Source organism: Budorcas taxicolor, chromosome 11 (assembly GCF_023091745.1).
Source record: "Budorcas taxicolor isolate Tak-1 chromosome 11, Takin1.1, whole genome shotgun sequence".
Classification (NCBI taxonomy): domain Eukaryota; kingdom Metazoa; phylum Chordata; class Mammalia; order Artiodactyla; family Bovidae; genus Budorcas; species Budorcas taxicolor.
In genome coordinates, this window is record NC_068920.1 from 35,051,474 (window position 1) to 35,063,575 (window position 12,102).

The 12,102-nt window shown below is 57.3% G+C and overlaps 1 protein-coding gene across 2 annotated transcripts in view; it reads left to right on the forward strand.

Annotated features, from left to right (window-relative positions):
- Window positions 1–7,203, forward strand: part of TRAM2 (translocation associated membrane protein 2) — a 65,570-nt gene extending 58,367 nt beyond the window's left edge. Inside the window, exons 6-11 of one of the 2 annotated variants that reach the window (XM_052647984.1) lie at window positions 168–252; window positions 813–883; window positions 2,420–2,524; window positions 2,721–2,864; window positions 3,584–3,747; window positions 4,853–7,203. In XM_052647984.1, the coding sequence (XP_052503944.1) occupies window positions 168–252; window positions 813–883; window positions 2,420–2,524; window positions 2,721–2,864; window positions 3,584–3,747; window positions 4,853–4,926 (643 nt within the window). In that variant the 3' untranslated portion in view covers window positions 4,927–7,203. Of the gene's footprint in view, window positions 1–167; window positions 253–812; window positions 884–2,419; window positions 2,525–2,720; window positions 2,865–2,957; window positions 3,079–3,583; window positions 3,748–4,852 lie in introns of those variants that run through there. The other variant, XM_052647985.1, reaches the window with a different exon arrangement.
- Window positions 7,204–12,102: the final 4,899 nt, after the last annotated feature.

Genomic DNA, 12,102 nt, shown 5'->3' on the forward strand with positions numbered 1-12,102 from the left:
TCCCGGCCCAGGGATCTAGTAGTGCGTGCCAGCTGCCCGCCCCCCTCCCCGCAGCCCAGCTCTCCCTTACCCGCCCCTGCCCAGCCCAGCTCCTCACCCCGCCTGCCCCCGCCCACCCTGGCAGGGGCTTCTCCATCCCTCTGGGTGACTGGCCCCCTTGTCTCCAGCTTCCAGGTGAAGTTCTTCTACCTGTGCCAGCTGGCTTACTGGCTGCACGCGCTTCCCGAGCTCTACTTCCAGAAGGTACGGAAGGTGAGTACTCGCCGCCCCTCTCTGACACCACTTGTCCCCCGACCCTCCTGCTGTTCCTCCCTCTGGCCGCCCTCTCATGGTGGAGATGGGGGTGTACTGAGTGAGATGCTGAGCCGGCGCCTGTCAGAGTCTCTCTGATGTCCTCCAGGAATGTTGGGGCAGGGAGGGAGTGAGGAGCTGCCAGTTCAGCCTCTTCCTCCCCTAGAGGACATGCAACTTTGGGGGAAACCTGACTCATCTTCAGGGGAGCTGATGGAGAGGTCTTTGCCTTTTCCACAGAGATTTTTTTTTTTTTTTAATTTCCCTCTGACTTATTTCCAAAAGCCCTGCTCCCTAGTCCCTGTCTCTTCTGTTTGAACCCAGTCCCGCCGTCTGACCATCGCATTACCTTTGGACTTAGTACAGCCTGGTGCACGGGTCTCTGGGGCACCCCAGTCTGCCTGTGTTGGAGCAGCGTCGTTCTGCGCCGCTCCTGCCTGCTCTGCCTGCGCCTTCTTCCCTGCTCCTGCGTCTCAGGTTGGGGAGCCAGCACGTGTGCCGTCTGTGTCTCTCTTTTGCAGGAGGAGATCCCGCGGCAGCTCCAGTACATCTGCCTCTATTTGGTCCACATAGCAGGCGCATACCTCTTAAAGTGAGTGGGACCCAGAGCGGGCCAGGTCTCCCCGCCCTTTTATGTTTGTGCCCCTCTCCACACCATCATTTAATCAGGAGGCACTGATCAGACACTCTGTGCCAAGCACCATGCTGACACCTGGGACTGCATAGATGGACAGTGGATGGTTCCTTTATGTTTACCGGATTTTTTCTCCGACGAGTAGGAGAGAAAACTACAAAGATAAGTGGGATGAACACTGTGCTACCACGTGGACCACCTGCCACGGGAACCCAGAGGAGTGACCGCCTCAACCCGAGACAGAGCTGGGAGGGATCTGAGGCAAACAGCTGCCGACCCAGGGCGTTGCAGGTTGCCGGCAGCCTGAGCGGGGCTCCCGCCCCACGCGTCCAGGTGGGGGCGCTGCCAGAGCTCGTGGCCCTGGACTTCCCTTTGGTCCGCAGTGAGGCGTAGAGTAGGCACTGCTTGGCTGTCCCGAGGTCAGAAGTGTGGCCGTCACCCCGAGTGTGTCTGTAGTGAAGAGAATCACCGCTGGGCAGGATGTGTCTTCTAGTTTGAAGTTTTCTCGGGCTGGGTGTTTTAGCGGGACAGGAAAGCAGTGCGCTGGGTAACCTTCTCAGGTGCCCTGGGGGTCCTGGCCCTGGGGCCTCCTGGGTCTGCACTACGGCCTCCTGTAAGAATGACCAAACAGGGCGATCCAGAGCCTGGAGGCTGGGAGCAGCGTCCATGCCTGGACAGGCCTCTGAAGGGCACAGGCCATGCGGGGCCTGTTCTGCTCTTGGTGCTGTGTGCAGGGCAGGTCTGAGCAAGCCAGCCCACGGTCACCCAGCCCTGAGGTGAGGACGGGCTGAGGGTGCACAGGCAGGACCACTCGAAGGAAGGGAAGGAGTGTCTGTCAGGAAAGAGTTTCCCGTGGTGGGCAGCGTGAGGAGGTGGCCCCTTTGTGGTGGGAAGAGCTCTCTGAGGAGGGGACTTGGTCAGGGGCGAGTGGCAGAGCCAGGCAGGTGGAGACCTTGGTGGGGTGCTGTGCAGGAGCAGAGCCCTGAGGTGGAAGTGGGGTTGGGAAGTGAGGCTTGCGACGGCCAAGGGCACGATCCCGCTGGCCAGCCTCAGTCATGCTCTCGACCATTCTTAGGATCCAGAGAACTCATGGTTTAAGAGGCCGGTTCACTCACACGTGTTCTTATGTTGTGTTGAGTTTTGCTTCTTTGTGCGCCTCTTAGCCGTAAAGACTTGGATGACAAATGGGGCAGTGGGTCTCCCTCCCACCAGCTCCCCCGTATTTCTGCACGCGCACAGCTCAGCTACTCGCCGTGAACACCTTTTCTGTGCTTGGCCCCACCCTGGGCCAGGTAATGAACACAGAGTGACGGGTGCTGTGAAGTGAGCCAGGTCCACGAGGGGAGCAGGTGGGGGCAGTGGGCCCAGCAGGTGAAAGGCCAGGCTCAGTGTGGGGAGAGACTGGAAGGAGCAGAGCTGAATCGCGGGGTGAGGCAGGGCCCCAGGGCGGTGGGTGTCTCATGGGGACTATGAGGCTCGCCTGTGTCTCCGCAGCCTGAGCCGCCTGGGCCTCGTCCTGCTCCTGCTGCAGTACTCGACCGAGTTCCTCTTCCACACGGCCCGGCTCTGCCACTTCGCGGACGAGAACAACGAGAAGCTGTGAGTGATGCTGGGCTGAGGCGGCGGGGTGGGATGGGAGGGCCCTGAGGTTAGGTGGAGCCCTGGGGTTATTTTTTTCCTGGAGCATCTTATTTTGGACACCTCAGTTATCAAGCATCCTCCCCGACCACCCTTGAACCCTCTTCCCATTTGGGCCCCAACGGCTGACACACCTTCTGCACCTCCCTGCGGGCAGGTTCAACGCCTGGGCGGCCGTATTTGGAGTCACCCGCCTCTTCATCCTTACCCTTGCCGTGCTGGCCATCGGCTTTGGCCTCGCTCGCGTGGAAAACCAGGCCTTTGACCCCGAGAAAGGGAACTTCAACACGTTACTCTGCAGGTGAGCTGGCCAAGAGCCTTGTGAACTCAGCCCAACTTCGGCTGGAGGTCAGGAGGGGACAGATCCCCAGATCTCCCGCACCTTGATGTTTAGGGGGGAATCTCAGACATCCGGCCAGGAGGGGAGAAGAGATGCCACCCCCCTGCTTCCGTCACAGCCATCTCCTGCCTGGCCCTAGACCGTCAGTCTGCAGGCCAGGTCCCAGTGTCAAGAGTCCCCCACCGGCCCACGCCTCACGGTGGGTGCTGGGCTCGCAAACAGCCTCTCATTTGTCCGTCATGACCCCTTGTGGGCTCTTCACAGCGTGTTCTCCCAAGTGGCCAGGAGGGCAGCGAGGAGGCCACGGTCCTCATGACCCCTGGGATCTGGGGTGGGGGCGGTCAGAGATTTGTCTGGGTTGCTTGCCGGGTGAGAATTCACTCTTCGAGAATGATTTCTGCTGTATCGTACCTGTGTTCACTTGAACCATCACCCCCCGATGATATGGAGCTTATATGTGCTGTGTTCTGGGCGGCAGGTCCCAGGCAGGCACGGGGAGTTGTAACAGGAGCTGGAATCGCATCTGTCATCTCCTCCCAGCCGGCACACCCCCCTCCCCCGCCACGCGCCTGGAGCTGAACCCGGCACTGGCTACGTTCTTCCCGGAGGGCTGGCAGGCCGAGTGCTGCGGGGTCCTGGCTGTGCCTCCGCCCAAGCCCACCCGGCCCTTCTCCCCGCAGGCTGTGCGTGCTGCTGCTGGTGTGTGCCGCCCAGGCCTGGCTCATGTGGCGCTTCATCCACTCGCAGCTGCGGCACTGGCGCGAGTATTGGAGTGAGCAGAGCGCCAAGCGCAGGGTGCCCACTGCCCCCAGGCTGGCAGCCAGGCTCATCAAGAGGGAGTCGGGTGAGTGTGGATCTGCGTGGGGTAGGTGGGCTCCCCCAGCACCCCGGACCAGACCTGCTGCTGCTCCTCCCCAAAGGGGGCTCTTTGGCTCCTGCCGGGGCCTGACTGGCACGTGGCTGGGTCCGGATGGCTTGTCAGGGGGCGGGGGCAGGCAGGTGAGGCAGGGGCCCTTGTGGCCAACCGAGGGCAGGGCGGCGGTGGGGTGGGGAGCTCTGGCAGGAAGCATGCCTTCAGGCTGGCCTCGGGGACCCCATCAAGGGCAGCCGCCCGCCCTCGTGTCCTCGCCTGCCCCCTTGCTCTGCGTCGCGGCCTGGCTGTCTCCCAGGATGCCGGCTCTGCCTCTCTCTTCGGGGGTGGCCCGAGGTGACAGCACTAGGGGCTGGCGGATGGGGGACACCCCCTTCTCCCCTGGCCCCTGCCAGGTCCTGGGGCGCTGCCAGCCCCGTGCTCTCCGTGCAGCCTGGGGGCCTGTCTGCGCCAGGCTCCGTCTTCTGAGTCACCGGCCTTTCTCCAGGTGTGGCCTGCTTGGCAGGGCTTGTGTGTGTTTCAGACACGTGTGTGGCTGGGTGTGGCTCGGAGTCGGGCCCCGCTGGGGGCAGGGGTGGGTATGGGGCGAGGCTGCAGCCAAATGAGCCTCTGACTCTGAGCAGGGAGACTAGGGTGTTGCTGACAAGAAAAGCGGAGTTTTTTCGGGCAGAGGGAGCATCAGGCAAGCCTCTCCACCTCCTCCTGTCTGGCCGGTCAGCTTCCCTGAAGCTTTGCTGAAGCCGGCCAGTGCCCTGCAGGGTCCTGAGGGGAGCTGAGGACTCCAGAGGCCTTGGAGTGATTTCAGGGAGGGTCTAAGCTGGCCTCAGTGACTGTGTGTCACCTCAGCCCCTCCTGCTGAAGGAGAGAGACCACCCACCTTAGAGGGGATCAGGAGCCCCCGGAAGTGGCCTGCTGGTGTCCTTCGCCATGGGGGGCTGCAGCCTGGGTCCTCTCGGCTTGTCCCATGCAGAGCCACAGGGCTGCCAGGCCTCTCCCCACCCTTCCACCCCCACCCCCACCCCCCGCCTCCCATTTCAGACGCAACAGAAACACCATGCCCATCGCCTTTCATTCCCAGGTTACCACGAAAATGGGGTGGTGAAAGCCGAGAATGGAGCCTCCACACGGACTAAGAAACTGAAGTCTCCTTAAGGCCCAAGTGCTGAGAACAGGAATCCTCTCGTGGGGGCCAGCAGGGAGCGCCCCCACCCGCCTTCCAGCTGCAGACGCCCCGCCTCAAACAGCACAATCCCGTCTTCACACAGGGCCTTTTCCTCTTCCTCATGTCTCAGCTGTCTCCTCTTCTTCCTCCATGAACCGTTCTCAATAAAACCAAAAATCTCCCTCTCTCCCTTCCTCAGACCGCCTCACCTCCTCACCTCTGTCCTGGGTGGGGTTTGCTAGAAGCCCAGGCTCTCTCACGGTTCCTTTTCTGTTGGCCTCCTCTTTCTCTTCCTTCGTGGCTTGTTTCTCTTTCTACTCGTTAGTGTCCCTTATCGTGCAGTTTCTCCATGTCTGATTTTTTACGAGAGGAGGCTAAGCCTGCAGTGCTGGCCATCCGACACCCAGTCCCTGGCTTGAGTCGGCCACCCCGTGCCATGGAGCCTCCGCCAGGCCGGCAGTGGCCCCTCGGTGATCTCTGTGCGGATGGGCAGCAGGAGGAGAGACCAACCCTCTTGGATCATCATCTTCTAGGTGCTGATGAACTGACGAGATGTATGATTCTGGTTCTGCACATGCCATCTTGAGCACACCCCCTCCCCCATCCCGGGGGCCCTTTCTAGTCCTAAGTGCCAAGGCATTTGGCTTTGGGACGTGACGACGCGTTCCAGAAGGACGGTGGTGACTGAGTTGGGTCCCGTGGCTGGTCATGCATCGGCAGCCACCCCTGCTCTCTGTTGGGGCCCTGATAGAGGAGGACGAGTCATCCCACTCTACAGCAAGAGCAAAGTGACCGGCGTGGCGGGCGCCTCCAGAGAGGTAACGTAGCAGAAACGACGGCGTCGACCTGGCCTTCTGCGGCACGTCCAGCTGCACTGCTCTTCCTATCATTCACCAGCAACCAAACCAAACAGCAGTTAACAGACAGCCCGGCGGGGGACACACCGGTTCTAAACCCAGCAGCCCTGCCTGTTGGGGGCTGGCCTTGCCCCTGACTTCATCTCTCTCGCTGCAGGAACACTAAGCTCCCCGGTGACCCCTGGTGCCCCAGCGAGGGTCACCTAGGCCCCTCACTCGCGAGCCTCACTTGCTGACTGTCCTATGGAGTTGTTGTCGTTGTCTGCTGCTGTTTGCTGAGCACGCCCACAGCATTTTAGACGGTATAAGCCCAGGCTGACTCAGAATCAATCTGCTGGTTAGGAGGGCAGACCCAGCCTTGTTGATGGGAGTCTTTTTGCACCTTCCCCCAACGTGGTCCCCCCCAACCCCCCAAAGACAAGGCTTCCAGGCCTCACAGTGCCTTGTGGGGACTCCAGCAGGGAGCGAGGCTCTCAGGAGCCCTGAGTGCCGTGTGGAGCTGGTGGGAGCAGGCATGTTAGTGCCATGTGAGGGGCTGCTCTTCTTCCTGACATCAGAAAGTAAACCTTGAGTTATTACCCAGCACGGGGGAGATGAGTCTCTTCATCAAGGCAGCTTCCTTCTCCAGGTCACTTGCCCCAGAGAGATTTAACCTCCCAGTGCCTTGGATTTGCTTCCTGACAGCCTGGTAGACCGTTGCCTCTCTGCTCAGGATGAGGCCCTGGAGCGGGGAAGGGGTTCTCTTGATTATCATTAGGAGAGGGACAATGCTCGTGAAAACGTGAATTTCTCCCATCTTCTCCTTCCCTGACACTTATCTGGGCTGCAAGGGAGAATGTTGGTGAAAGGATGGCTTGTACCAACTGAGCGGACCCAGTCTAGAATGCCCTCAGCTGTTCAAATAGTCCCCCTCCCCGCTCGCAGCTGTAGCCAAGTTTCTGCTCTTGCTTGCCCGGGGATGCTGTGTATGTAGCCCAGGTCAGCCTGCGGCCTCCTCAGCCCCTGCTGGCCTCACGCCCGGCCCAGTCCTCTCTAGGTGTCCTTGGCACGGCTCCCCGGAGGCCACCCCCCATGCTGGGGAGCCCTGCAGCCTCCTGCCTTCTCCCTGAGCCAGGGAGGAGGGAGCCGCAGCTGAGGCCCTGCCCAGAGCCGCGTCCCTTCTCGGGTACCAAGGTGATCACAGACAGAACACAGGTGTTTGGCGTGCCCTTGGTCTCCACGATACCGTGTGCCTCACGGTGGTACCACCAGCCCGGGGCCGGGCCAGCTCTCCCTGTGTCCTAAACGATGGGGTCGGTTCCCCGGTGAGAGTTGGGGAAATCTTCCCCGCCACGTGAAGCCCCCAAGAACATTACGGGAGGCTAGTGTCCCACCCGCCAGCTTCAGAGTGATTTGAGGGGAGGCTGAGAGGATAACTAGGTGCCTGTCACCCCAGGCATGCCTGGCACATTTGCTTCAGAGCAGAGCCAGGCCTGTGGCAAGTTGGCTCACAGTGTGTGGCCAGGGGCCGAAAGATCTCAGCTCTGCTTGGTCCTGAGAACTGGGGCTGCCTTGTCTTGGTTTGGCCGGTCTGGCTGTTCTTCAGTCTCAAATCCTCTGTGATGGCCCGGCCACTCGCCCCCAAGTTTGAGAGGCTGCTTAGCACCATCTGGCAGGAGCCGAGCAGACACTTATCTACCTCAGCAGCCCCGCCCCACCCCAGCAGAATTGGCTGGCATGTGTGGGGGCATCTGGTAGCATGGGAGAGGAGGCCCTGGGGTGGCAAGTCTAACCCTCCCTGGAGGCTCTGTGATGGGAAGTTTTCTCGCTCCAGGTTCTGATAACTGCATATTATTCCTTGGTTATAGGTACCCCTTCTGAAGGCAGGGCAGTTCTGGGGGACCCAGGAGCAGGCCAAGCTGGGCCTGGTCAGTCCTAGCCCTGTATGTGTCTGCAGACCTGCGTCCTTTCCCAACGAGGACCTCTCCCATTTCTGTCCCAAGCGGAGCTACCACACTTCAGAAACCAGACTAGATCCCTACCCTGGCCACCTCTGCAGAGGCTGCTGTTGACTGGAAAGCCCTGGAGCTGGGCCGGGTGTTCCGGGATGCGCGCGGCTGGGTTTGCTTTGGGGACCTTCTTTCTCGTCCCCTTTGACTGTTTCCTCGGTGCTGAGGAGGAAGTAGGGGCAGGGTGTGTGCCCCCGTTCCGGGTTCCTTTTGAAGTCTGAAGTGGCTGCTGCTTGCAGCCTTTTGGGTTCTTTCCTGGGCTTTGGCCTCCCTGTTGGTCTGTCCTAGGCCAGGGGGCCAAGAAGGCTGGGAGGTCTGCACGTGACTCACACGCCTGCAGGGGCCCCTGTGTCCCAGTGAACAGACCCCCTCTCCTGAGGGTCACGGCCTGACTCTGTGGAGTGGCCATAGGCTTGTGAGTCAGGGACCGCCGGGTGGTCTTTCTCCCTCCCCACTGCCATCCTAGCTCGCAGCCCTCTCAGGAGGGCTTAGGCACAATTGCACAACTGGGCTGTTGACAGATCACGTGGGACCTGAGTTGAGTCTCTCTCCCAGTATGGCTGGCTCAGGGAGGGGCCTTCACTAACTTCTCTGTCAGTTGTGTGAGTAGTAATTCCTTTCAGAAGGCTGTGAAAGACCACGGGTCCCCCAGCCGCCTACCTTTACCAGCTCGCTCTGTTTTATGGAGGTCCCCAGGAAGCACGGGGGCGCTGGCTCTGCGAGGCCTTTCTCTGCCCTGAGCTGATCCTGTATCTTTTTGTCAGAAGTGCCTTACTTGCCGGGGTCTCCTGGCCTCCACCTGCACTGCGTGGCCAGCCCCCGGCCCCAGTACAGCTACGTGGAAAAGGGACACGGACTGTGACAGTTTCCCCTCATTCATCCTAGCCTCACCCTCGCCCGTTGTCAGGACCTGGTGGTTTCCAATTCCTCCTGGACTCCAGGTGCTTGTGAGGGCCCCTCTGCGGGCACCTGCCCATCAGGGAAGCTCGGGGCTCCCTGGGCACCAGGCCGCCATGCCTCTGGCCCATGTGCTGAACCCTGTTCATCCAGCTCCCCAACATGTAGAAGAAAAGGTATCCTTGCAGTAGCCTCTTCTCATCTGTTTCCCATTCGACCCAAAGTTTATGCAGAAGGTGTTTACTCTTACTTCCGGTCACAAGTGTTACTCACAGCTGCCCATCTGACGTGGGTCCTGCTGGGCTGTGGCAGACGCCCCCTCCACGCAGTGTTACCTTGCTGAGCATCAGCTCCCCCTCGCCCGCCCCTCCCCGCCACCTTCTCACTCTTCCGGGTTGTGCAATAACTCTCCCAGCCAGTGGTCTTTCCCACAGGCCGTCTGTCCCTTGCAGTGCTCGGCCACTGGGGCAGGACGGAACCCATGGGAGGGGGGTCGTCATCCCCACAGAAGAAACGGTAGCCACGCTCCTTCTGTTGTCGTTCTCGTGACCTTGGTGGCACTCTAGTGGAACATTATAGCATCATCTTAGAAGTCCCTGTATTTTTTAAACTGTTTAAAAACGAAAAAAAAAAAAAACATCCTCATGATGGGGCATTAATAGGTTAGCATCTGGGAATAAGATCTGTGAGACACCCGAGGCATCCCCAGCACTTCGCTGAAAGCGTTCAAGAGTTTGTGTGGAGAGGAGGGAGGTTTTCCCGGGAATCAGCCGTGTGTGGACACCCCTGGTCACCCAGTTGCATCTGACCGGTGGCAAGTGCCACCGTCTCCTTGGGTACAGAGTCAAGTGTTTCTGTGACGAGATTTTACACCTCATCTTTTTCAGTTTCTCTTGTTTAATAAACATCTGAAGGATGAGCTGAGGCTGCTGGTGCCCTGAGCAACTCATAATGCAGATGTGGATGAAGTATCTCTTCACTTTTCCACTTCAGCCTGTTCATGTTATGGACCAAATTTCCAACAAGGAACTCAAGGAAAATTTGTACCTGCCGTATTTATGCTTTCATGTAAAAGGGTTGTTTTTTTTTTTTTTTTTTTTGAGGGGGCTCTTTTTACTTTCAGTGAACTTTTTTCCAAATCCTTTACCCACTGTTTCTGTCCGATTTTAAAACAAATTACAGTTTTGTATGAATTTTTTTAATGTACATTTTGAAACAAATGATCAAATATTTTTGAAATAACTGAATAAAAGGCATAGAATTATTAGTCTAATTGTCTCAGGTATAATTCCTTTTTACCTGGATGCTCACGTCTGCTTTTTAAAGTTGCAGTTATTTTATTTCACCTCGAAGTCAGATGGCTCTATGGGAATTGATTAGGGTGTTGCTTCAGTGCATTTATAGAGTATGTTTCTTCCCCCGAAGATTGAAAAGGTTAAAATTAAGATTGTTTGAAAATAGTGATATTGCTGGCAACTTTCTTTTTTGTGAGAACTTGCACCAACTGTAATCTTAAATTTGTATTCTCAAGTGTGCTTTTATATGAAGAATGAGTTTGCCTCCATTTCAACCTCATTTCTAATGTTTTTCACTGTTAGTAATTTCTTGCATACCTTTTGAGATAGTTTATTGTGGTCATGTGAGTAAGGGAGCTGGAATTAAGGACAGAAAACAAGTCAGTTATTTTGAGTGGTGGGTAGCAGAATGCCTCTTTCACTTGTGCCTGTAACAGGAGGTGTAAATGTGGACAGGTGTGTGCCGACGTGGGGTGGGGGTGGTGAGGCAGCTCCAGGAGGCAGCGCACTGTGCCCGATGCCTGCGGTGCGGCTCCCCGTCATCCATGGGTGTGTTCTGAGACCCTCGGTGGATCCCTGAAACCCCAGACAGGACCGGGCCCTGTACACACTGTGTTTTCCTATACCTACCTACCTACCTACCTACAGTGAAGTCTATAAACTAGGCACAGTCAGAGATGAACAATTACAAACATACACCATAATGAAAGCTATGTGAGTGTGGTCTCTACAGATTTTATCTTAACTGTGCTGACTTCTCCTTCTCATCATGACGTGAGGTGCCTGGCTGTATGGCGGGGTGACGTGTGCACCCATGATGCACACATGATGCAGCCTTGGGCTACCGCTGACCTGACCACACGTCAGGAGGAAGCGCACCTGCTTGGGGCGATCCTGGATCTCAACGCTTACGGCCGGGGATCCCGGGTGGGACAGAGCGGGATGGTGCAAGAATAAGCACAGTACTCAGAATGGCACGCAATTTAAAACTTACAAAGCAGCTCTGGAACTTCCCATCTAATATTTTCAGACCATGGCTTGCTGTGGTAATTGTAAAGTGAAGGTGTGGATAAGGGAGGACGACTGTGTTATGGCGTCACCTGGCTAAAAGAAGACGGGGCTGAGTCTGTGTAGAAGCCACCAGATGTCAGTGTCGGTGCTGAATAGATGCTGCCCGAGTGCTGGTACTAGCAGTGGGCAAGGGACACAGCTGGCACAGTCAGGTGGCCTGTTGCCCATCTCCAGAGCGAGCTTAGGAGATGGGTGCAGTTGGCTGAGGGACACACACGGGCTGTGAGGACCAAGCAGGAACCGTGCACCTGAGGCGAAGGCGCAGGAGAGTCAGGGGCTCAGCTGGATGGGCTGGGTGACCTGAGTGGTCGGACTTTCTGAGCTGGCTCGCTCACCTGTGCTCAGTGTTTTGGGGGAGGCGGTTGGCTGCACAGTCGGGTCCAACTCCTTGCGACCCCATGAACTACAGCATGCCAGGCCTCCCTGTCCATCACCAACTCCCGGAGTTTACCCAAACTCATGTCCATTGAGTCAGTGATGCCATCCAGCCATCTCATCCTCTGTCGTCCCCTTCTCCTCCTGCCCCCAATCCCTCCCAGCATCAAAGTCTTTTCCATTGAGTCAACTCTTCGCATGAGGTGGCCAAAGTATTGGAGTTTCAGCTTCAGCATCAGTCCTTCCAAAGAACACCCAGGGCTGATCTCCTTCAAAATGGACTGGTTGGATCTCCTTGCAGTCCAAGGGACTCTCAAGAGTCTTCTCCAACACCACAGTTCAAAAGCATCAATTCTTCAGTGCTCAGCTTTCTTCACAGTCCAACTCTCACATCCATACATGACTACTGGAAAAACTATAGCCTTGACCAGACGGACCTTTGTTGGCAAAGTAATGACTCTGCTTTTGAATATGCTGTCTAGGTTGGTCATAACTTTCCTTCCAAGGAGCAAGCGTCTTTTAATTTCATGGCTGCAATCACCATCTGCAGTGATTTTGGAGCCCCAAAAAATAAAGTCTGACACTCTTTCCACTGTTTCCCCATCTATTATTTCCCATGAAGTGATGGGACCAGATGCCATGATCTTTGTTTTCTGAATGTTGAGCTTTAAGCCAACTTTTTC